General features: G+C 41.0%; 1 protein-coding gene across 7 annotated transcripts in view; it reads left to right on the top strand.

The window, feature by feature from the left end:
* Positions 1-2,206: 2,206 nt before the first annotated feature.
* The window catches only part of KCNC2 (potassium voltage-gated channel subfamily C member 2), a 244,250-nt gene continuing 221,508 nt past the window's right edge, over positions 2,207-24,948 (top strand). For 5 of the 7 annotated variants that reach the window (XM_086398698.1, XM_086398694.1, XM_086398692.1 and 2 more), the window contains exons 1-2: positions 2,621-2,801; positions 3,970-4,648. In XM_086398698.1, coding sequence (XP_086254824.1) covers positions 3,989-4,648 — 660 coding nt within the window. In that variant the 5' untranslated portion in view covers positions 2,621-2,801; positions 3,970-3,988. Of the gene's footprint in view, positions 2,802-3,969; positions 4,649-6,998; positions 8,610-24,948 lie in introns of those variants that run through there. The other 2 variants (XM_086398699.1, XM_086398695.1) reach the window with 2 other exon arrangements.

Raw genomic sequence — 24,948 nt, 5'->3', positions numbered from 1 at the left:
GCAGGGGGAAGGGTGTTCTATTCTCTCCGGTCTTATATATGAAGCCTGGATATTTGTTCTAGGATTTTCCTCTTATATTGACCAAGAGGGAAAAAATGAGACTGTATCTCATTCATTGTTTCATTTATCAGTTCTCCATTGATAAGGGCATCTTATCCTCTTATCTTCCCATATTCTTGTTTTCAGACTTATCCAAAATCTTCTCTCTTTTCACAGCTATTCTTTTATGAATCACAAGAAAATTCTGAATTTTTCTAAAAGAGAATCCTTTCGCCAATGTGATTATTTCCAGAGAAGCTTATATAATCTCAGACTGAACTTGATTCATTAGGTCTTTGTCTTTTCCTTTCCCCCATGAGTCCTCTGCATCATTTTCCTCCTTTCTTTTGGTTTCTATATAGAGCCTTTATAATGCAGCCTTAACATTATCAAGCTGAAGGCTTTCATTATTGATTCCTGCCATCTGTATGAGTTATCTTTCTGGAAGTCTTGTAATTTAGTATAAATATTTCCTCTATTTAAATCAACAGGAGTAATTTATGTAAAGCATTTTGCACATAGTAAGCTCTCAGTAAATGCTATTACTATAAATGCTGCTGCTACTAAACTTACTATTGCTAATTTATTTTAAAGCAAACCATATGCCTTTTTCTCCCTATTGAACTTACACTAAAGCTATATAAGGAACTATCTAGACAATACGAGAATGCATATTAGAATTTGAATATAATTTTTCTTTGTAAATTTCTGACAACTGAATATACTATTACTGTTCTTTTAGGAAATGGCTCCATGACTTTGTAACTAGAATTATTACCTCAGTATTTAAGTGTTACATTTCTTTACATGTTAGTAAAACAAATTTATACTTTCACAAGGCTAGGTAGGTTATTATTACACATTTACTGTCATACTGTTAGTAAATTTCTTACAAATGTATACTTACCATATTTTCTGGCATTAGTTTCCTGGACATCAGTGCCCTTCCAAAGATCTTTCTTCACTTTGTTTAGGTATTTACAGTCATAACAGGTAGGAATTTTCTTTAGTGAATTGTTTATAGTTAATTGCCTATCTTGTAGTCTTGTATATTGCTAAAACGTTTCCATTAGTAACTCACAACTCTTGCTCTTTCCATAGTGTCTATGTTAGTATCTGTTTTTCAGGCACTTCCTTCTACATACAACCTGGTGTCTCACCTACTCCACGGACTTCAAGCCTATCAAACTACCTCCATGGACCATGATCGCTCTTCTCCATCCTTTTCTTTCTAGAAATATAGGCACAGTCACAGAAACACACCCTCTATTTGGTGGTAAGATCTAATATGGGTTGAACTGTGTCTCAGGCTTCCCCTCAAACCTCCCCCAAATCATCACGGCCCCAAAAAAGAGATGTGGGACTCCTAGCCTCCAGTACCTCAGAGTGCCCCTTTCTTTGGGGTTAGGGTCTTTACAGATGTAATTAAGTTAAAATGAAATCATGAAAGTGGGCCCTAATCCAGTATGACTAGTGTTTAAAGGAGAAATTTGTTCAGAGACAGGCGTGCATAAAGGGAAAATGAGGTACAGACAAAGGGAGAAGACAGCCATCTATAAACCAAGGAGAAAGGCTTGGGAGAGATCCATTCCTCACAGCCCTCAGAAGAAACCAACCCTGACAACACCTTCATTTGGAGCTTTGAGTTTCCAGAATTGGGGGATAATAAATTTCTGCTGCTTAAACAATCCAGTTCGTGGTACTCTATTATTGACAGCCCTAGCAAACTAATACAGGGCCCAATAAAATTTTTAGAAAGGGAGAAACCGGCTAATGAGATCACTGCTTTGGTACTTGGATATCTGTAGTTTGTCTTTTTAAGCTTCTGATAAACCTGAATTTTCACTTGCTAGAGCCTTATGTTCCTGGAATAAACTTTTAAAACTTGTTTTGTTTTATATAACCATGATGTGCTGACTGGAGACCTACATTTCACTGAAAAGAGCAAGCCATAGCCATGGTTAAGACGCAAGGGACCGGACTCACTTGTCACCTGTAAGTAGAGCTTGCTCCCTTCAGCTGCCATTAAGAAAAAAAACAAAAACAAACATAAAAAAACACACTTGGTCTCAGATTTTCGCTCTCACTTGTTGGGAGGGGTGGGGTAGCGGGAAGAGAAAGGGTGTGGAGAGTGGGGTGTAAATAAGGCAGACAGCCGCTCCAGAGAGGGCGGGGACAGAGTCTCCCTGAAGGAAAGGAGCTGAACCTGGTTGGTACAGCAGCGCTTCCCCAGACCCACCCGCCGCCCACCCGCCGCTCCGCGAGCTCGGGGCTCGGGCGCAGAGGCCGGCGGCGAGCGGCGCGGAGGGGCGGCTCCGGCAGCGGCCGCCTGCGGGGCGGAAGGAGACCTGCGGCCCGCGTAGGTCGGGTGGGCTCTCCTGCGGGCGGATGAGCCCCCCAGACTCGGGTGGGCCGCTCGGCGGCCGCTGCCGGCGGGGTCGCGGCGCGCCGGCGGGGCCCGCCCCGAGCTCCATGGTCCGCCCAGCCCCGCGCGATGCTGCCTCTCGGCGCCGAGGTCGGCGCGGGGCGCGCCCGCCGCTCGCGGAATGAGGGCGGGCGGCGCGGGCGGCCGGCGGGCGCTGTCTGTGCGAGCCCGGTACCCGGGGCAGCGGCCCAACCACCTGCACCGGGAAAACGCCAACAAGTAGTTTCTCGTTGGCGCCGGGCGGCTGGGCTGGGCGTCGGGACTCAGTCGGGCTGCCCCAAGCCCCTCGTCCGCTCGGACGCCGGAGCAGCAGCACTTTCCTCTCGGTCTCCTTAAGGTAACTAGGGGTGGGAAGGCGAGGGGCGGGTTTGCCGGGAAGGACGTGCGAGAGCCCGCGAGGCAGGCATCCCCGCTCCGTTCCGCTCCTGGACTGGAGAGCCGAAGCCCCGGGGAGAGGTGGCTGGGAGGTCGGAAACGGGGACACCGTCACCAGGACTCCCAACTCCGGGGTCCAGGGGGCGTGCCTCCAGCAGCTTTCCCTCGGGGACCCGCCCCACTCGCGCCTCCTGGGAAGCAGCCCCCGACTCTCCACCGGAGAGGCGTTTGTTTCTCTTGGGAAAGGGGGATGGGGTGGGATGCATGGATCACTTCTCTCCAAAATGGATTCTAGTTAGTCGTTTCCTTTCCCAAGTAATAATTTTCACAGCAATCATGTGAAAAGAAAACTGGATCAGGAAATTAGGCAGAGGTCTCCTTGGTGAAAGGCACTAGCAGGGACGTTTGTTTTTGCTCCGACTTCTGCGTTGGGTCTATTTGCCTGGCCCGGGAGGGAGGGGAGAGGTGAACCGAGAACAGGTCGTGCAGAGGGCATTCCCCGGGAGCCTGGGAGCGGCGGGCCGTCCAGAGTTCACCGAGGGTACGCGTTTGAGGGGGGGCTCGCCGCGCAGTCCGGGGGTCTCTCCACCCAGCACTGTCAAGTTGCCTGGGCACAGAGAACTCCTTGCCTAAGGGAACTGCCTCCCGGAGAGGGTAGGGGGGAAGCGGGTCTCAGTGTGAGGGAGGAAAGGGAGCGGGCTTGGGGAGAGGATGGGGCGGAGGAAGAAAACGCGGGAGGATCTCGGAGGGGAAAATGAGGGGACTGGGGAGAGCGCGGGGGAGGTGTAGGGACTGGAAACGGGTTCAACTCGAGAGAAGGTGAGGGGTGAGAAGCTGCAGGAGGCAGAGCTGAGGGAGAAAGGTGAGAGGCTGGGGGAGAGGGGTCGTGAGAGGTCGAGGAAGATGGGGACTGCTATCTCCTCAGTTCTCTAGAAACCTGGGGAAGGCTCAGTGCTGCGTGAGGCGGGGACAGGGCTGGGCGTCGGGCTTCTCCAGGGAGGCTCCTTGGCGCCTCACCTCCCCGTCCACGCTGCATCCTGGGGCGCTGGGGCTGGGAGTGGGGGCGGGGGTCACAGCGCGGCTCCGCCAGCCGCGCTGTTTAACTTGGCGCTGTATTCGCCTCCCCCCAGTCATGTCTGAGGCACAGAGATGGGCAAGATCGAGAGCAACGAGAGGGTGATCCTCAATGTCGGGGGCACCCGGCACGAAACCTACCGCAGCACCCTCAAGACCCTGCCCGGGACGCGCCTGGCCCTGCTCGCCGCCTCCGAAACCCAGGGCGACCCGCTGCAGCCGCCGCCCCCTGCGCGCTCGCCGCCGCCGCGGCCGCCCCCGCGGTCCCCCGGGCCGGGCGGCTGCCTGGAGGGCGGCGCGCGCAATTGCAGCGCCCGCGGCGGCGACCACCCCGCCGGGGGCGGCCGCGAGTTCTTCTTCGACCGGCACCCGGGCGTCTTTGCCTACGTGCTCAACTACTACCGCACCGGCAAGCTGCACTGCCCGGCCGACGTGTGCGGGCCGCTCTTCGAGGAGGAGCTGGCCTTCTGGGGCATCGACGAGACCGACGTGGAGCCCTGCTGCTGGATGACCTACCGGCAGCACCGCGACGCCGAGGAGGCGCTCGACATCTTCGAGGCCCCCGACCTCCTCGGCGGCGACCCCGGCGACGACGAGGACCTGGCGGCCAAGAGGCTGGGCATCGAGGACGCCGCGGGCCTGGGGGGCCCAGACGGCAAGTCCGGCCGCTGGAGGAGGCTGCAGCCCCGCATGTGGGCTCTCTTCGAGGACCCCTACTCGTCCAGAGCCGCCCGGGTAAGGCCAGAGGCGCCCCCTTCCGTACTGCTCCAGCTTCTCCCCATCCCTTCCGAGATGTCCTGCTCTCTCAGCAGAGGGCTGCGGGGAGCGGGCCGGGGTGTCCCGTATCGGTAGGCTGGGGGCCCATCGCTCAGGGCAAACTCAGGGCCCCCCTCCCTCGTCCTCTTTCTACCCGCCCGGTTCCCCTCCGCTTCCCCCTCCTCTCCTCAACTCAAACCGAGATTTACTTCCCCAGGTGGGACCAGCAGGGCAAATGTCCACTGCTCTGGGCAAGTCTGTTGGAACCTCGTTCTGAAATCGCTACCCACGCTTCATGATGTGGAATTTCTGTTTCTCTTTTATTCCAACCTTTTCTTGAGTTCCGAGGGTCCTCCAGGCCTCCCGATCATCACGGTTTGATCTTTCCAGTGAGGTCTGACACGCCTGACTCACGCAGAGCAGTGGCCCTACTTAGGGCAGTAGAGGGAAACGGAATATATGTCTGTGGCTGGGCCGGGAGATGAACAGGTTCATCTTGGAAAGAGAACCTCCTGAGTATCGTTTGGGCCTGTCTCCATCCAAGGGAGAGCAGTGCTGAGTCTGCTTGCCTCAGTAAACTGACGGGATAGCCCACCTGCACAGTGAATTTTGGAGTCTGTGTCTTTCCCCTGGCGCTCTGTGTCTTTTACAGGTTCAATGCCGATTGGACACTTCGGTGATCCTAGTTCAGTGGGAGTCTCTAATTTAGATTGTAGGCAACTTAATTTTATTCTATACATTTTGATCCCATACTCATGTTTCTTTTCAGTTTCTAGTTTGAGTGACAGTTTAAATTTAGTCTTTGACACACCGGATTGATTCTTCAAAATTCTTCAAAATTAAGAGATGATAAAAGTAACTAGTAATGGTTTCTCTAATTTTAAAGGAAATAAAAGAAATATAAATAACCTCAGATTATGCAGTATGTGAATGGTTTTTAATTCTGTGTGAGAATGGAGTACTGTATTTAGTTAAATCTTTGCAACTGCATGTGTCTGGTTTGCTTCTGAACCTAGGAAAGATCCTCCTTGGGCAGAATGGGATTTCTCCCAGCTTGAGTTTGGCTCAATCCTCTGCATGTCAGAAGTCTCTGCCTCTGAGACATTTTGCAGCTGTCTGATAACATGTCAGAAGATGTGCTTCTGATACCACTTTAGAAGTCTGAGCATGTATTCTGTTTGCAATTTGATATAGACTATCAAAGAGACAATTTAAAGCATTGCTACTTTATGGGATCTGGTATTTAAGTGCACACATAAATTCCAGCATGTCCACATTCTCATATTTGAATATAGAATTAATAACTTCAACTCCGAGATCTTCCTTTTAAGACCATTCTATGAATTCAGCAAGAGTTGGCATTCAGGGAAAAAAAAAAGTGCAGACTTATTTATTTATTTAAATTAAATCAGAGACTCATGACAATTATCTCTGTTGTTTTGGATTCCAGCTGTGTGCCATAGTGCTCTTTCCAATTGGCGACTAAAAAGATAATCTGCATTTGTTTTCAGACTCATCATATAATTTTGTTATTTTATGTGGTATAAAAAACCAGGATGTTTTATTATCTTTATTCATGATAATAAAATGCATTTTTTGGAGGCTAGGTTGCACAGGAAAAGCTTCAAGGCGTTCAGTTTTTATTACTGCTATGGAATTTGATTCTATGAATTAATGGTCTAAGGGTAGCCCATTAACTTGAAAATAGTTTTTTAAAAATCTTACCAAGATTTTGTTGTAATAATATTAAGAATTTGACCTGCATCCATTTTAGGTGAGGAAAAGAACACAGATAGATTAGAGATTAGTTTTAGGTCAAAGAGCCATTAGAAACAGAATCAGCTGAGAATGAGAGACGTGGAAAATTTCGTTGAGGTCACCTCATGAAGAACCTGTAGTTTGTAGATGAGGAAAATGAAGACTGCAGATGCTAAGTGATGGCCAAGGTCATAGAGCAAGTTATTAGCAAAGCCAAAATTACGCCGAAGGTCTCATGACACCCTCCCCAGGCCCTTTCCACCGCAACCACTGATTATAACTGACTATTTGGCTTGTGAAATCTCTGCAGACAGTGTTGCTCTTGAGATTTAATGCAGCATAGGACAGTCCTTAGTCTTCTAACTTTAAAAGGTCATCTATGACTTATCTCTGTGTGTGTGTATATATATATATGCATACATACACATTTTTTTCCAGGTCTTTGGCTGCACTACCCAACATTAGAGTGCAAATATGGGATTCCAGTTTTCTTCAAATGAACCCTGTTCTAACTTTCAATTTTTATTGACCAGTTTATATGTAATGTTTTTCCTTTTTTTTTTTTTTTCAGATTGGCTAACATTTGTGGGATTTGTCTTCAGAAAAATCACTTTTCAAATTATTAGGGGTTGCTTACAAAAGAATACTCAGAAGTCCCCATTCTATTTACATGTGATTTAATATTTTTTTTATGGACACTTTTAGTTCAGATGATTGACTGACAATATTATCTGACTACTTTGGTAAATAGAATTACATTGGGAGGTCACTAGATGAAATTATATTTTCATGGACATGATTCTAGGAGACATAAAATCAATTATCAAGTGGTTTGTTTCAGCTGTGGTCTTACTGATGTCATTCTTAATAGAAGTATTTAACTTTTATAAACCCTCTTACTTTTCATTTTACATTAGTTCATCTTTTATTGATGTACTTGAGATGAACAATTTTAACTGTGCAAATTCTGTTTTCAATTTGTTATACTTGTTTCATCATTGTCCTTATCCTTTCCCAGTATTGAGGAGAGTGACTTAATTATATAGTAGATTTGTTTTACTTCTAACTTTTTTAGTCTAAAGTGGCAGACTGAAACAACAGTGGTAGGAACTAGATAATTAATTTAATTTTACAGCATTGTATTTTTGCCTTTTGTTTTGGTTGGCATTTCCCCCTCCTCTGTTGCTTTTAATTTATGATGTAAATACATATTTGAACAGTCTAAATTGTTCAGGTTAACTTGGTAAATAAGTTTATATTTTACATTTATGAATTGTATTCTTAAAATATATTAGAAATTTATAAAAATTTAAATATAAGTTGTCATGGAAACCTGTTGTGGAGAAAATGAGATCTGGAAAGAAGAGAGATTATCCTGTTGATGGCATTGAATAATATTTACAAATAGAAAAAAGCATTTTAAATGGTTTTATTTCCACAGAATTACTAAAATATACTCCTTAAAACTATTACAGTTTAAATTTGAATATCTAAAATTGGATTCAGAATTGCATATATGTAATTTGCTTTTTATGGGACATTTTTTCCTCTACCTCAAAGTACAAAACAGGAAAGGAATGATCTTCTAAATAACTATTTTCTAGGTTTAGATGTCGCATTTAATTTTTTAAAGTTATAATATGGTAAGGACAATTTGAGTCATACATTAAGATTAAAGAAAGAACACGTATTAATTCTTGTTCTGTGAGGCTTACTCCAGTTAAAAGAAATAATGGCCAAATAAAGCTTGTTTGTGAAATATTGTTGTTAATTATTAAAATTTTAGAATTTTAGTCAATTAATATTGTTTCTGCAGTCATTGTAGACCAGAAACTATATAAGATACTAGAAGTGCATGAGCAGATATAGTACTTGGCCTCAGTAAGCTCACCACTCTATTTATAATAAAATATTTCCTAAAATATTATCTATTCAGTTAAAAGTACAACAGAATAACAACAAGCAAAATTCCAGAGACACTAAAGATGTTTCCCTTAAAAAAAAACCAAAACTCATGTGGAAGTGTTGCTTGAGATGTTCGGGAAAATACTGCGTTTAGAAATGATGATCTTGGTGATTCTCTGGTGGGCCACTGGTTAGGAGAAACTGGGGCTCAATACCTGGCAGGGGAACTAAGATCCTGGAAGCTGTGGGGTGTGGCAAAAAAAAAAAAAAAAAGAAACAACAGTTTTATGCTTCTGTTAGTCTTTATTTTATTATGAAAGTGTTAGGCTTTTTTAGCCTTGATTTTTCTGTTTTCAGAGTGATATATAGGCTCTCTCTTTGCAATATTATTGAAGAGTATGAGACAAGCTGTGCTTATAGCTATAAACTGAATTATTTGCAGAGAAAACAACTGAATTATTTACAGTGTGTTTGAGTGTCTTCATCCCTTCCTATTTTAATTAAAAGTTTGTTGTTGTTTGTTCAGTCACTAAGTTATGTCCGACTCTTTGTGACCCCATGGACTGCAGCTCGCCAGGCTTCTCTGTCCTTCACTATCTTCCAGAGTTTGCTCAGTTTCATTTCCTTTGAGTCGGTGATGCTATCTAACCATATTTTTAATCTCACAATTAAAAGTTATGGCCAACCACATGACAATACAAATCCAAACTTCAGACCCCTAAAAAGAGTCTGCTGTTAAGAGTCTGGTGTATTTGCATTTGCTATGTAAGCATCTAAGTCTCCCTTGACTTTTTCCAGGCCACTCATTATACACTTCACAGATATATTTGATTTTATTCATATATTCTGAGCATTGGATAAGATTAGAGAGTGCCTCATTCAACACATAATTTAAAAAAGCAAGTAACTTTAGTAGAACTGTATTTTTGATAGTGTATTTGACCCCAGACTAGGTGACCTAATCTGTTGCTAGGGCATTATCATGCCAAAGGTGAGTAGTTGGACAGTTTATGTATGGTTTTTTTTTTTTTTCCTTTCTGTTATATTTTCCCAAGAGTTCATGTGTAGACCTGAATTGACAAAACTAAATGAGAGTCAGAGAAATTTTTCTTCTCTGTCAAGCAGCTTATTTTCAAAGCAACTGAAAACGAGAAAATGTGTAGTTTTATAAAAAATGCAGGTCAACCTTTTCCATTTAGAAATATGTATCATTTAGATCATTCCATTTAGAAATATGTATCATTACTATTTATTTTAACTACTGCAAATAAAGTAAATGCAGTTTTCAGATCTCATTTTTATTCTCAAATTCTGAATCATTTACCCTTTTTTATTATGGCAACTGTAAAAGTGTATCTGAATGAAATAGTAAAGAGCACTAAAGGACTGATATAGTATAAACACAGGTCTCTCTAAGGAAATATATAATGGCAAGATAATCTAAACTGTAACCATCAGTGGATTATATAAACTTGATCCAGTTCTTTTTGAAGTATGAAGGGCTTTTCTTTTGGAAAAACAGTCAAGATTTTTCTATAACAAGATAGCATTGCCTTTTGCTTATAGTTTGAAGGGTGGTGATTAATTTTAATACTGTGTAGTCAATATTTTCACAGAAAGTGACTAAACTGTAGGTGTTGGGAGGAGAAGAGAGTAGAGTAGAGAGTACATGGAAAGCGCATTGGAAAAATGCCTGAGTTGGAATCCATGAGTCCTAGGCACTAACTCTGCTTTCACAGCTAGCTGTGTGACCTTTGAGAATTTACTTCGTCTTTCTAATTCTTGATTTCCTTTGGCTTTATTTTGAAAGAAAAAATGAGGATGACACACTGGATTAGATAAGTATTCAAACTTCTTTCCAGCTCCAAGATTTTGAAGTTTAGAGGAAAAAACAAGGATAGTGATGCTGAAAATCCCTGGGTAGGAAAAGAGCATGTCTGCACTCATTTTGATTGTCCTCTAGGGACCGTCACACTATTAAGGTAAACTAGCATGGATTTCTCTTGTTTTTTTTTTTTTTTTTTTTGAATTTTAACTTGCTGCCCTTTTCTTTTCCTACAGCTGTTGGGTAGCTGCTGCTCTGGTTACCATAGAAACAGGTTGGCTCCTAGCTTCCTGTTTCCATTGAAAACAGCTTTCTTTCAACCACATATTGATCTCAGGAAATCATTTTGCTGTCCGCTCTGTCATGAAACCCATAAAGATGATCGGCTCTGTCATTTTCTAAGTCTAAGATTCAGTGCAGGTGTATAGCCATCCACCCACAAGGGTAACTGATTAGGTAATCTCAGTTTTATTTCCATTTGAAAAGTGCCTTGTCAAAGACACCAGCCTTTTCCCCTTCCCATATCTTATACAGAAGGGAAAGTCATTCACTTGAGGATTTACAGATATGCCTAACACATTTAAGTGTTTACCAAATAGTGTCAAATTATTCAGTTCTAATCTTTTTTCATAACTCATTCAATCAGGATAAGCATAGAGAATAGTATGCTGTCTAGCACACTTTGTAAGTTTGTGTTTTAATGTACTCACTAGTGAATATTTGAAGAGAAAAATATGTATGGATTATATAGTGCACCCTATTTCTTCTTTTTAAAATTTTATTTTATTTAACTTTACAATATTGTATTGGTTTTGCCATATATCAACAAGAATCCGCCATGTGTTCCCCATCCTGAACCCTCCTCCCTCCTCCCTCCCCATACCATCCCTCTGGGTCGTCCCAGTGCACCAGCCCCAAGCATCCAGTATTGTGCATCGAACCTGGACTGGCAACTCGTTTCATATATGATATTATACATGTTTCAATGCCATTCTCCCAAATCATCCCACCCTCTCCCTCTCCCACAGAGTCCAAAAGACTGTTCTATACATCAGTGTCTCTTTTGTCCTATTTCTCTTTTGAGAAAAAAATAGTTTTTCTATTTCAGCCTATATATATTTACATAAAAAAGATATATTCACTATCATAATGTAGATACATACTCTGTATATTGATAAAATGTTTATATGGATAAGTGAAGGAAGAGACTTGTGGGAATATGGCTTAAAGTTTTGATTGAGAATATTTGTGTGTGAGCATACGTGTATTATATATTATGTGGTGTATAATCTTTGAATGTGACCTCCCTAATGGCTCAGTGGTAAAGAATCCACCTGCCAATGCAGATGCAGGTTCGATCCCTGGGTCGGGAAGATCCCCTGGAGGAGGAAATGGCAATCCACTCCAGTATTCTTGCCTGGGAAATCCCATGGACAGAGAGCCTGGCAGGCTACAGTCTGTGGAATCGCAAAGAGTCGGACACAACTGAGCATGCATCCCACCACACCACAGCATCTTTCAGTGACACTGGTATGTATAGCAGACTTCTGTTGTTCATGAGACTTGGAAGGAAACTGGTCATTGTGTCAGGAAACCTGACACAGTGACCTTAAATCACAAAAACAGCTGACTTGTTCATAGCCATGGGTAGTTAGTCACAGTGGCAGGGTTGGAATTTAGACCTTCTGACTCCCGGCACTCCTCCCATTCCATCTTGATTGCTTAGTCTGGATTGGGTTTGATATCAGCTGCACAAATTTTAGTTTTCAGAAGGTAGCAAGCCTATTGGAAGTAGTTGGGGTAGGGTCTGTCCTCTTCAATGTCCTATTGTTCAACAATAGCAGGGAAATTGTCCCTATCTTCTTATTCTATTTCCAGATACCCTCCAGATGCATCCTTCCATTGCTGCCTTCTCTACCAGGTCTACATCTTACTGTTCTACTGCCTTTAAAACATCAAAACTAATCTGCCTGTTTATTCACTTACCTCCTATTTTATCCCTTTATCCTTGTGTGTGTGTCTTTTGTAATATGTTTTTCTACTTTTTTTGGCTTTATTGCCTTTGGAATTTTTAAATGCAACCCTTGTTCAACCTATTGGTGATGGTTAATGTTTTATAGGACATTCTCTTCTCACGTGTAACTAACCAGATCATGGGTTTCAGTTCAGTCATTCAGTCGTGTCAGACTCTTTGCGACCCCATGGACTGCAGCACTCCAGGCTTCCCTGTCCATCACCAACACCCAGAGCTTACTCAAACTCATGTCCATTGAGTCGGTGATGCCATCCAACCATCTCATCCTCTGTTGTCCCCTTCTCCTCCTGCCCTCAATCTTTCCCAGCATCAGGGTCTTTTCAGATGAGTCAGCTCTCCACATCAGGTGGCCAAAGTATTGCAGTTTCAGCTTCAGCATCAGTCCTTCCAATGAACACCCAGGACTGATTTTCTTTAGGATGGACTGGTTGGATCTCCTTGCAGTCCAAGGGACTCTCGGGTCTTCTTCAGCACCACAGTTCAAAAGCATCAATTCTTTGGCACTCAGCTTTCTTTATAGACCAGATCTCACATCCATACATGACTACTGGAAAAACTGGAGCTTTGACTAGACAGATCTTTGTAGTTACAGTGATGTCTCTGCTTTTGAATATGCTATCTAGGTTGATCATCACTTTCTTTCCAAGGAGCAAGCGTCTTTTAATTTCATGGCTGCAGTCACCACCTGCTGTGATTTTGGAGCCCAACATTTTGGTTGGGTATACACAGGGATAACGTAAATTAGAGTGAAGATGGTTGGAGCTGTTTCTAAGACCTAAAATGAGATTTATGTTTTAGTGAGGTCAGTAAATACAAGACTAAAAAACTTTTCCTTCAACCTTCTTTAGTAGTTAGTCAAAGGTAGTGCTTCCTTCCCTATTGGTGGAATGTAAAGCAGCCTTATAATTTTGTGTGTGTTTGAGAGAAGGCATTTTATAGGAGTCAAACAGAAGATGTTGCTGGTAGTATTGGGGAAAAAAGTACTCCATAATTTCTATGGTTTCTTGACTGACCTTTTCTTCTGAAAGCTCATAATGATAGAGACATCTGTGTAACCCGACGTTTCCTCTGTGTTCACGTATTAAGAAAACCCTATGCAGACACCTCAGTGTCTTAATTTTATGTTTGAAGACACTGGTGGATTTTGTATCAGAACTTAGAGCTTTGCCATTCTTTCTGCATCTGACAACATTGTTGATGTCTTTAAAAACTGGAGCAAAATTCAAGACAGCCCTTCCTGGCAAATGTTCTGTGATTTAGTCTCAGCAGTGGAAGATGTTCTCCTTTGAGATGTCTCCATGGAGAAAGTCTCAGTGATGAAAATATGCCACCTTTTGGCCACAGATGTTCTCTTCCTTTACACCAAAACTGTCCAGAATTTTAAAGTCATTCATTAAATGATAAAATGCAAAAACTTTTTTATATAAAGTGATCCTAAATAATATTGTCAAGATATCCAAATGATACTATTAATTCTAAACTTAAGGCAACATGTTGATGTAAAATCTATTTGGATGAATATAAGGAGCCTGGTGGGCTATAATCCATGGGATTGCAGAGTCAGACACGACTGAGCAAGTATCACTTTCATTTTGCAGTTATTCCTAGAGCAGTTTGTCTGATTAGGTTCAGTGAAAGGGCCAAGGATTATTCACAATTTCTGTAAATTTTGTGTCTTGTTTGTAAATTTTGCTGCATAAGTTCAGATATGGGGTTGCTTATTTCTGTATTTATTGATTGAGGATAAAATGCCACTTGCTTAAAGTGAATATTATATAATAACTGTATTGGAAACAATGACAAAGTAATGGCATTGGAAACAGTGGCAAAAGGAAGCTTCCTTACTATATTAATTTGGATAAAATTGATATTTAGGAAAGTAGAACAAGACATCATTACAAGTTGATTTATTGTTTCAGTTGTCCTGCTTCCCTCTTGAGGTGAACAGTGAGAGGGTGATTATGAAAATTTTTCATAATATTCTTAGTGAGACCCATCTTTCATATATAAATTGAGTAGGAAATGGACAGAACAGAGGTTTAGCTAGCCCTTTTTTGTGCCAAGAGATTCTAAAGGACCAAGTAGCCTTTTTTTTAAAGCTACAACTTTACTATCAGGCCTGAGTGAGCTATCAGGGTTACATAAAATGATTAGTGGTGCATCAAAGTTGAACAACCATCATATTTGTATCGTGATGGAGAGGCATTTGTGAACTTATACTTAATTCCCAGGTTCAAAATGGTGTTCACGGTGCTTTGATATTTAGAGTACAATGTTAGAGATATAAAATTCATGCCAAGCAATGAAATCAAATGTATTTTAATGCACTGATAGGCTTCAATGACATTCAAAATAGATTAGTCTCAATTCAAAAACAGGATTCTTTAATTGTTCCACTTTCTTATACGAATCCACTGCTTAGTTTTTAGTTGTAATATGTGCATACTATCCATTCTTTAATTTTTTAAAATTCAGTGATTGTTTTCAATACCTATTCATTTTTCTGTTTATGTATTAATCATTGATTTAATTCATCTCAAATTTCTGTGTCTTTAGTTTTGAGTACTTGACTGCTTCAGTGCTGAGTTTCTTTGTTTGCAACCTTTTGTGTTTCCTCTGCCTTGGCTTGCTGCATTGCTTCAGTTCAGTCACTCAGTCGTGTTCGACTCTTTGTGACCCCATGGACTGCAGCATGCCAGGCTTCCCTGTCCATCATCAACTCCCGGAGCTTACTCAGACTCATGTCTGTTGAGTCAGTGATGCCATCCATGAGTCAGTTCTTCACATCAGGAGGCCAAAGTATTGGAGCTTCAACTTCAGCATCAGTCCTTCCAATGGATATTCAGGACTGATGGCATTTCTTGGTTGAAATAATGTGCTAGGTATTAGTACATTTCTCTCAATTAAACCAACTGGAGGAGAACCAAGCCTCAAAGATGAAAGCTGTCAAATGCTTTTGAATCTCTCTGCTGACAGTTCTTGGGTTTTAACTATTGGCCCAAACTAGGTTAGTACAGAGAATGTAAGGGTTAAAATTTGTCATTTACCTTCAAGACACTTGTATTCTATTGGAAAAGAACAACTGTCTGCCCATGGTTACAGTATAATGCATTAAAACTATAGCAGCGATATTGGCATACTGTGGACACACAGATCCCACTGTCCTATAAAGAAGAGATGAGATTTGAATAGTTAACATGCAAGAGATGTGTTTTCCAGCAGTCAAGGATTAGGTCAACAGAGTAGTGTGCAAACATGGAGGCTTGACATAGAATGCTGTGCCATGTCATAAGGGGTAATAAAAGGACCAGAATGCAGGAGAACAGGCTTGAAAGGAAGAGAGGGCCTCTGGGTAGGAATGTTATCTCAGTGTATTTGAAAATAGTGGTCCTAACCACTTAGATAGTGGTTCTAAAACTTAGATGTGCCTAGGAATAACCTGAGATGATGGCTAGATTTTCGACTTCCCAGGTCTCACTCCAGTAGGATTTGGATAGGATTCAGATAAGATGAACATCTTTGGCATTGTAGTTGGCCACTGACCCAGTTCATGTTAGTACTGTGATGTGACTGCTGCCAAAGCAAATACAGTTTAACATTGAAATAGGGTAATAATCATGCTTGAACCAATATTTCCCAAAGTATGTTTTCTCCAGAATGTTAACAGGTGTTGCCCTCAAAAGAGTTCCATAGACAGATGAATTCGGAAACTAATTTAAAATAAAGATTTTTAACTAGATTTTTATTTTTCAATCTGTCTTCTTCTTCTTGATATCATTTTTACTACATCTCTTTTTCAGGGAAAAGAGTTAAAATACTAGCTGACAGTTGGTTTTGAGACAGGAGTGAGTTAATGTGAAGGACTGCACTCAGTTCACTGAGTCTGAGTCCTGACTTACCACTTGCCTGCTGTATCACTTTCACACTGTCGCTTCTTTAAGCCTCCCTCTTTTCATCTGGACTGGGAAGATAATAATTGTATCTGACTCAAAGAATTGTTATGAGGGTGGATTGTGCATATTCATGTTCAGAAGCCAGCATGGTGTCTAGTTCTCTCAATTTTAGCTGTATCATTATTACTGTTACCATCATCATCACAATCGTCACTATTCCTTATGCCAAGCGCTGGTTATTTGAGAGGGATTGGGTAGTTACATAGAGTACCTTAAGGGAACATTCTAGCATTTAGATTGTTCATAAAAAAGTAAGTTGTCTATTGCTGAGGTTTTTTCCAATGTATGAACATTGGATAGCTATCTGGGAAATTATAGGAATAATTCTATTCCACATGAATACATAGTAGTTAGAACAATATCTAACATATGTATATCCTATACCAAACATTTTACAAGTTGTAAGATAATGGTTTATTCCCTGCCTTTAAGCAGCTGTAGTGTCCTGGAGGAGAACAGCAGAAAAGAAATGAAAGTGCAATGTCAGGAGAGCTCCGGCAGAAGGTTGCCAAGGGTGGGAAAAAACTTCCTGGAAGAAATATACCTGTCTTGGTACCAGAGGCTGAAGAGGAGATAGCCAGAGTTTTTAAAGAGAAGAGTTGAAATAAAATCCTAAGAGGGAAAGAAGGCAAGGCCTGTGCAAGACGCTGTAAATAATTCAGGACAGCCCCCACCTTGTGTAGGGGATGTGGAGGTGTTTCCAGAAACGAGTTGAGGTTGGATCGAAAGCCTTGGCAAGCTCTGTTTAGAAGGTCTGGTCTTTCTCTGGGACTGGAGACCTTTGGAAGGATTTTCAGCAGAGCAATGGCATGCATCTTTGTAATTAGGACTATTATTCTGAAATATTTATACTTGAAGACAGGATTGGGCTGGGGAAAATGAGTGCAAGTTTGTCACAAGAGCTATAGTTTAGCATGTGAGTGTGCTAATCCAGGTGTGAGATACTAAAAAGTGAAAGTGTTAGTTACTCAGTTGTGTCTGACTCTTTGCGACCCCGTGGACTATAGCCCGCCAGGCTCCTCTGTCCATGGGATTCTCCATGCAAGAATACTGGAAAAGATACTTACCATTTCATCCTCCTGGGCATCTTACTGACCCAGGGATTGAACCCAGGTCTCTTACCATCTGAGCCACCAGCCCAAGAGATACCGGTGATCTCACTTAAAACAGTGGCCGGAGTGATGAAGTGAAATGAAGACAACTAAAGTGGAACTGTTGATTAATTAGGTGCCATTTGAGTAAGGCAGAGAGAGAAGTCAAGAATGTCTCCCTAGCTTCTGTTTGCCCAATGGGACAAGACAACTTTTATGACTTTTTTCTAATTCAAGAGTCAGTGGTTATATGATTTGAGAAATCAGTAGTTATTCTTTTATGGATTTAACACTGTAGTATTTTGTATTATGTTTTGTAATTTTTCTTTTATATTTCAGTACCAATTACTCAGTTATTAATAGCTATTTCATAGATTTTATTGTTGTGAAATTAGATGCAGGGTACGCCCCTTAAAATTTTTGGTTGCCGTAATTCACCACCATAAAAGATAGTGAGGAATAAGTCCTCTCTAAAATAAATGTTAGCTTTGTCTTGCTATATATTATTTTGGTTTCATGCCCAAAAAAATAATATCAATTTTTGCATAATTTTTGTGAAATGTAACTGACTCATTCAATATAGTAGTTCATATAGATTCCAAAGCTAGAAGCTTAAATTTAACTAGGGATTGAAAAGTACCAGTGAGATTCTGTGGCTCTTTGGAAACTTGTTTTAAGTAAATACTTCCTCTAGATAAAGTCCAGGAAGGAGCAAAGGTAGTGAGGAAGAAACACAAAAATGGGAAGAGGCACCAAAGGAATTAAACTGGGAAGAATGTGGTGAGTTCAGATCCAAGGCAGAGTAGCTCCTTCTAAAGCATTACTGTACCATGCCATTTTCTTGCTTATAAACTTGTTATCCTTTTCTAGTGGCTATATATTAAAACATATTTTTCTTAGCCTGGCTTCCCAGAATCTGCCCATCATCTACAAATGCAATAACAGCTCCCACAGCTCTACTGCTCAGACAGCATGCTTTGCCATTCCTGAGTATAAGAGATGTGTGCACAATGTCCTGTGTTTTTGTACACTGTTCTCACAGCCTGCACTCTCCCCTCCTCGATTTTACATGTTGATTCCATCATCTTTCAATAGTTTGTAAAATTATCAAGTCTTGCTTGGCACCTTCTAAACTCTTTCAAAAGCAGTTTGTTTTCTCCTTTGACTTTCTGTATCACTTTGTAGCTATAGTATTGTAGCATTTAACTGGCTGTATTAGTTTCCCTGAGCTGTTGTAGCTAACTACCACAAACTGGATGACTTGAAACAACAGAATTTATTCTCTTATGGCTCTGCAGGCTAAAAGTCTGAAATCCTGGTCTCAGCAGACTTTGTTTCTTCTGGGGCTTTGAGGGAAAGGTCTGCTGGCAGTTCGGTGTTCCTCAGTTTGTAGCCATGTCACTCAGTCCCTGCCACCATTTTGACAAGATAATCGTCCTGGTGTGTCTCAGGTGTCTCTTCTTAAAAGACACCAATTTTGGGGGTTATATCCTACAGTAATCCAGTATGACCACTTGTTAATTTAAATAAATTGAATAAATTGAATAAATTAAGATGTGGTCATACTGGATTAGTGTGGGCTGTACTTAAATTACCTCCACAAAGAGGTCACAAAATAAGGTCACATTCTGAGGTTTGAGGTGAACATGCGTTTTGGGGAGATACCATTTAACCCAGGATGCTAACTTGTCCATTTGGGCAACAATTTCGTAGTATCTGATAAATCTTTTATTGTCTTGATTTCTCCTTTTCCATTTTGGTGTGTTCTCACTTAATGGATACCATGTCTTCAAGAATATGAAGATACTAGTTAGATAATTTTCAAAGTTCTATTTCATTTCAGGTATTAACTCTGGGTTCCTCTGTAGATTTTTTTCTATTCTTTCACTTTTGTTCCTTTTTATAGTTATATATTTTCTTCAGGTATCTTTTCCTTTAAAAGAAGGTGGCAGTGATTGTAGTGTTATGTGGGTAGACAGGCAGGATTGTGCAGAAAAAAGAATTCCCTTCAGGGTGGATAGGGTGGTTGGGTAAATTAGGGACCCTCTCAGGGTCCAAGAAAGGAATCTGTATTTGGGGAAAGAAATTTAATGAATTTTGATTAACACGGAGTGACCCTTCTTCTTTTTCTCCATACACTTTGAGTAAATATGGGGCACTAAGAAATTTACATTACTGTCCTCTGTCATGGCACGTCTAATTAGAAACTATCTTCTGTTGATTCTCTAGGTAATTTAGAGAGCTCTTCTTTTCTTAAGAATATTTATTTATTTATTTTTGGCTGTGCTGTGTCTTCCTTGCTGTGTGTGGTCTTTCTCTTTTGTTTTTCTCTAGTTGCAAGGCCTGGGGGCTACTCTCCTGTTGCTGTGCACGGGCCTCCCACTGCAGTGGCTTTGCGTATTTCAGAGCGTGATCTCTAGGCATGCAGGCTTCAGCAGTTGCAGCTCCCATGCTCTAGGAGAGTGGGCTCAGGAGCTGTGGCCCACCAGTTTAGCTGCCCTGTGGTATGTGGGTCTTCCTGGACCAGGGATTGAACCTGTGTTCCCTGAATTGGCAGGTGGACTTCCAACTACTGGACCACCTGGGAAGCCCCCTAGAGAGCTATTCTTGCTGGCTATATCCTGAGGGAAAATTCTTTAGGAGCCACTGAAGGAAGTCAGGGTCTTCCAAGAAGTTGTCCTACATCCTTGTCCTAGGGCCTGTTGCCTCTGAGTTTGAGATTCCTCTGGTTTCTGTAGCTCTCTGGGAAGCACTTGACCAACTTCAGGAAAAGCTTTCTGTTGCACCTATATTGAATTCCATTCTACCTCTCCCCTGAATCTGCATCTCAATTCTGTTTGCTTCTGGGTCAATGATAGCAGTGTTTCCTATTTTCTATCCCTGTGATAATTTTTCATGATTTTTAACGAGACTTGGCCAAGGAGATGAAGTGTGCTATCTTCCAAGTAGAATTTGACTGTATGTGTATATAGCCCCCTTGCTCCTTGCACTAGTTATGAACTCATACATGGGGGCACCATTCCATTCTTGTTGTCATTTTCCAGAGTAACGCACAGTGTCTGGTAGTTTTCTCAGTGAGGTGTTTTTTTTTTTTTTTTTTTTAATTATCATATGAACAATTCCATGAGTTCCCTTGTCTACAAGGATGCGTTCCTCTATGATTCTTCCCTGCAGTCATTGTTTCTTCTTATCTTCTTTGGGCCACCTTCTTTGTCCACTTTTTATCTATTCTGCTTCCCAAATATACAGTCTTAAAGAAGATATTCAAAGCCGACGTATAGTGTGTGATTTTATCATTGCCTATAAGAGGCTTGTTAGACTAACATTAATACAAAATCCTAGAAAATTATTACTTGGAGAACAGTGACTCATTAATTTATCATTTGCCCACTGAGAATACATTTGTAAGGACATGAACTTTGATGGTTTAACAGATGTTTGTGGTATTTAAATTTCCCCAATAAAGTAATAGAGTCAAGCAGAAATAACATTTACATGTTAGCCTGCTTTAATTTTTTACACCGAGACATTGCCAATGAGACCACATGCTTTAGTCCTTATTTTGTAGAGAGACATCTGACTGATAATAATAGATGGCACTGATTGTCCTGCTAATTACATGGAAATTGGGCCTTCACGAAGGGTGCTGTGTCTTAAGAAAAGATGCTAAAGAATGGATGTGTGAGCAGCAAGGAAATTAGACAAGAAGGACAGGAAAAAAAAAAAAGATTCCTATTCATCACAGTATTGTTATCTCATTTCGTTTAATAAAGTGGAAATATCCAAAGGTGAATTTTTCCCCATGTACCGAGAATACAGTTTATCCAACCAGTGCAGTAATGAAGATAATTACATCTAAAACCTAATTATGCTCAGATATTCCGAGTTGTGGCAAATAGAAAGACTGAGAAAGACATTTAAAGAAACATAGATGCATGGCAGTGAGTGGCTGAACATGGGCATACAGGCACATATATATTATAGTGGTGATGCAAATGGAAGGAGGGGGGAAAAGCCTTCATGCATACATGTGATTGTATATGTTAGAGACATCAGGCAAAGCTGTATTGTTTTTAGGAAGAACCACTGTGAGATAGTAAATAAAAATTGTAAAATAAATCATGATGCTTAAAACAGTAATTTTAGAACAAATTTATGTTTTTAAGATAAGGGGTCATTGTAATTTATTTTTAAAATAAAAAATAGTCTAAATCTTAAAAGTAAATGTTCTGATTATGGACAGTTAAGGGAATATATATAGTATGCTAAAGAAGAAAATAGCCCTTTTATCCCCCAAAGGCTTTTAGAAATTTAGTATAATTATTTTTATTTTCTGTAAGATAGTTCTAAATTACATGGGGGTATAAAGAGTTCTTTATCCAATATTTAATCTTTGTAATGAGGAACACAGTACCTTCTGATTTAATTCAAATCTGATTTTACATCTCATAAAATAATTTTATTGTTTACTTCATACTTGTCCTACGTGTTTACTTCAAGTATTATTACTATATATTTTATGTTTAGATGGTGTTGTGAATGGGGTCTTGCTGTCCCTTAAATTTTAACTAATTACTGATGGCATATGAATAAACTACTACTTTTAGTGTATTAATAATATGTATAGTTACTTTGGCTTCCCTGATTGTTCGGTGGTAAAGGAACCGCCTGCCAATGTAGGAGCCTCGGCTTTGGTCCCGGGTCGGGAAGATCCCCTGGAGAAGGAAATGGCAACCTGCTCCAGTATTCTTGTCTTCAGAATCCCATGGGCAGAGGTGCCTGGTGGGCTACAGTCCATGGGGTTGCAAAAGAGTAGGACTCAACTTAGTGACTAAACAACAGCAATAGTTCTTATTGAATCCTTATCGACACAAATAGCATTTCAGTTTATTGTTTTAGGTTTTGTGGATATGCCACATATGTAAATGATAATTTATTTTATAATTTCTAATAGTTTTAACTAATATCTCTTTTCTCTTTGAATTTTTATTATATGCATTTAATTTGTAACTATATTATGGTCTTTATTTACAGATGTATTTGTACCTAATTAACAAATTACCACTATTACTTTGTTGTTATTTCTCATTTTTGAGTCAGTTTGGATTTCTTTATGATATGCTATTAATATATATTTAAAATTTCTTTTTCAGGATTGACTTGAGTATGATGTATTTTTGTGGGTATTCATGTATCTGAGGATATCTTTCTGTTGCAGTGACCTATGAAAATTATCTTGGCTAAGTTTAGAACTTTTGGATACCCAGTTTTGATTACTAAAATCTGCTGTTTCTATGTGATAGTTAGAAATAATGAAATGTAGACGAAAACAATGATAGAGAAATTCCCATGTGTAATAAGCACAGGCAGGAGCACTAAACCAATCTTGGCCCCAAGTAGGATATCTCTTGCTGCGAGTTCTGCTTCTACTTCCACCTTTGGTCTCCAATTCTCTCAGTATTCTGCAGCCAGGACTCAGGATGGACCTGCATTTCCTCCTAATCCGTGTAAGTTCTGGCATAACCTCTCTTTAAGAAGCAGCATATATGATGGCTAAGAGTAGAAGTCATGGCATCAGGCAGACCTGGATTTGGTTATGGCCCTATGACATATTAGGTTTCATGACCTTGGATGACATTGTTAACTTCTTTAATATTTTGTCTCATTATTTGTAAAAGAACTTCCTCATAAGCTGGGTATTATGAGGATTGAATGATAGAACTAAATAAAATAGTGTATTTAGTGCATAGAGTAGGATGCCTAACAAAAACTAAGCCTTCTATGTGTGTGTGGGCGTGCTAAGCCACTTCAGTCATGTCTGATTCTTTGTGACCCTATAGACTGTAGTCCACCAGCCTCTTTTGTCCATGGGATTCTCCAGGCAAGAATGCTGGAGTGGGTTGCCATGCCCTTCTTCAAGGGATCTTCCCAACCCAGGGATCGAACCAGTGTCTCTTATGTCTCCTGCTTTGATTGGCAGGTTCTTTACCGCTAGTGCCACCTGGGAAGCCCAAGCCTTCTAAAAATGGTAACTATTATTATATGAAGCCCGAGGGCAGGCTGATGTGAAAAATCTTCAGCCTAATAATTAGTGGCATCTTTCAAATGCTTGTTGTATGTTTAGATCTTGGGACGAGTCTTCTCTTGTGGTTCAGATAGTAAAGAATCTGCCTGCAATTCAGGAGACTCAGGTTTGATCCCTTGGTGGGGAAAATGCCCTGGAGAAGGAAATGACAACCCACTCCAGTATTCTTGCCTGAAAAATGCTATGGACAGAGGAACTTGGAGGTACAGTCCATGGGTTGCAAGAGTCAGATATGACTGAGTGACTTAAGTACTCACGCACAAGCACGCATGCACATACGTGTGCATACTTCCCAGCATGCAGTTCTCCAGAGGCTTCTGCTGCTTCACCTGCCAGTGCATCTCTGAGGGAAGCATCTAGAAACCTTTCTTCCCCCAGCTCTGTGGCTCCCTGGGATGGTTATTGGACAATAAGGAATAGGAGGCCCCTTGACCGTCATTACATTGCTGGTGTTGGAGAGCATGCCACACTGGCAACTCTCTCCACTCCTGAGCTATCAAGAGTAACAAACAAGTAACTAATACTTTTACGGAAGTAAAGTCCTCCCCTCTTATTAATTAGTTCCCATTCTTCAAACCCTTATTGGTGGACGGATTCTTGGCTAATGTCATTCTCCTAGTCAGAGGTAAAGCCTGAATCTACTGTAACTTTTAAGCTTAAGGCAGTTTTCATGTCTCTCTAATCCTGTCCAGTCTTCACTTGCCCCAACCACCAGTTCAAGAGTTTGAGCACAAGATGCTATGAAATCAATTCTTTTTTTTTTGGGAGGGGGGCGGTGTATCTGTGACCTGCTAAATTTATTTATTTCTAAATTGAAGGATACTTGATTTATAGAATTGTGTTGATTTCTGCCAGACATCAGCATAAATCAGTCCTAGGTGTATACATATATATATCTCCCTTCCTTCTTTAACCTCCCTCCCCATCCCACCCCTCTAGGTTGCTACAGAGGTCCAGTTTGAATTCCCTGAGTCATACAGCAAATTCCTATTGGCTATCTAATTTCACATGGTAATGTAAGTTGCCGTGTTACTCTTGCCACGCACCCCACCCCTTCATTCCTCCCCATCTCCGTGTCCATAAGTCTGTTCTCTGTGTGTCTGTCTCCGTTGCTGCCCTGCACATTTCATCAGTGCCGTCTTTCTAGATTCCATGTATATATATATGTTAGTATACCATATTTGTTTTTCTGACTGACTTCACTCTGTAGAATAGGCTCTAGGTTCATCCATCCCATTAGAACTGGCTCAAATGTGTTCCCTTTTATGACTGAGTAATAGTCCACTGTTTATATGTGCCATAGCTTCTCTATCCATTCATTCGTCAATGGACGTCTACGTTGCTTCCATGTTCTAGCTATTGTAAACAGTGCTGCAGTGACAGATGGGATACATGTGTCTTTTAAAATTTTGGTTTCCTCAGGGTATGTGCCTAGTAGTGGGATTGCAGGATCATATGGTGGTTTTATTCCTAGTTTTTTTAAGGAGTCTTTATACTGTCTTACATAGTGGTTGTATCGATTTGCATTCCCACCAACAGAGTAGGAGGATTCCCTATTCTCCACACCCTCTCCAGCATTTGTTTTTTGCAGACTTTTTGATGATGGCCATTCTGACCTGTATGAGGT

The sequence above is a fragment of the Bos grunniens genome, chromosome 5, assembly GCF_055505025.1.
Source record: "Bos grunniens cultivar Pamir isolate PY7600 chromosome 5, Bosgru_T2T1.0, whole genome shotgun sequence".
Lineage (NCBI taxonomy): Eukaryota > Metazoa > Chordata > Mammalia > Artiodactyla > Bovidae > Bos > Bos grunniens.
Note: the sequence above shows the minus strand (reverse complement) of the source record. Positions and strands in the feature narration are given on the sequence as shown.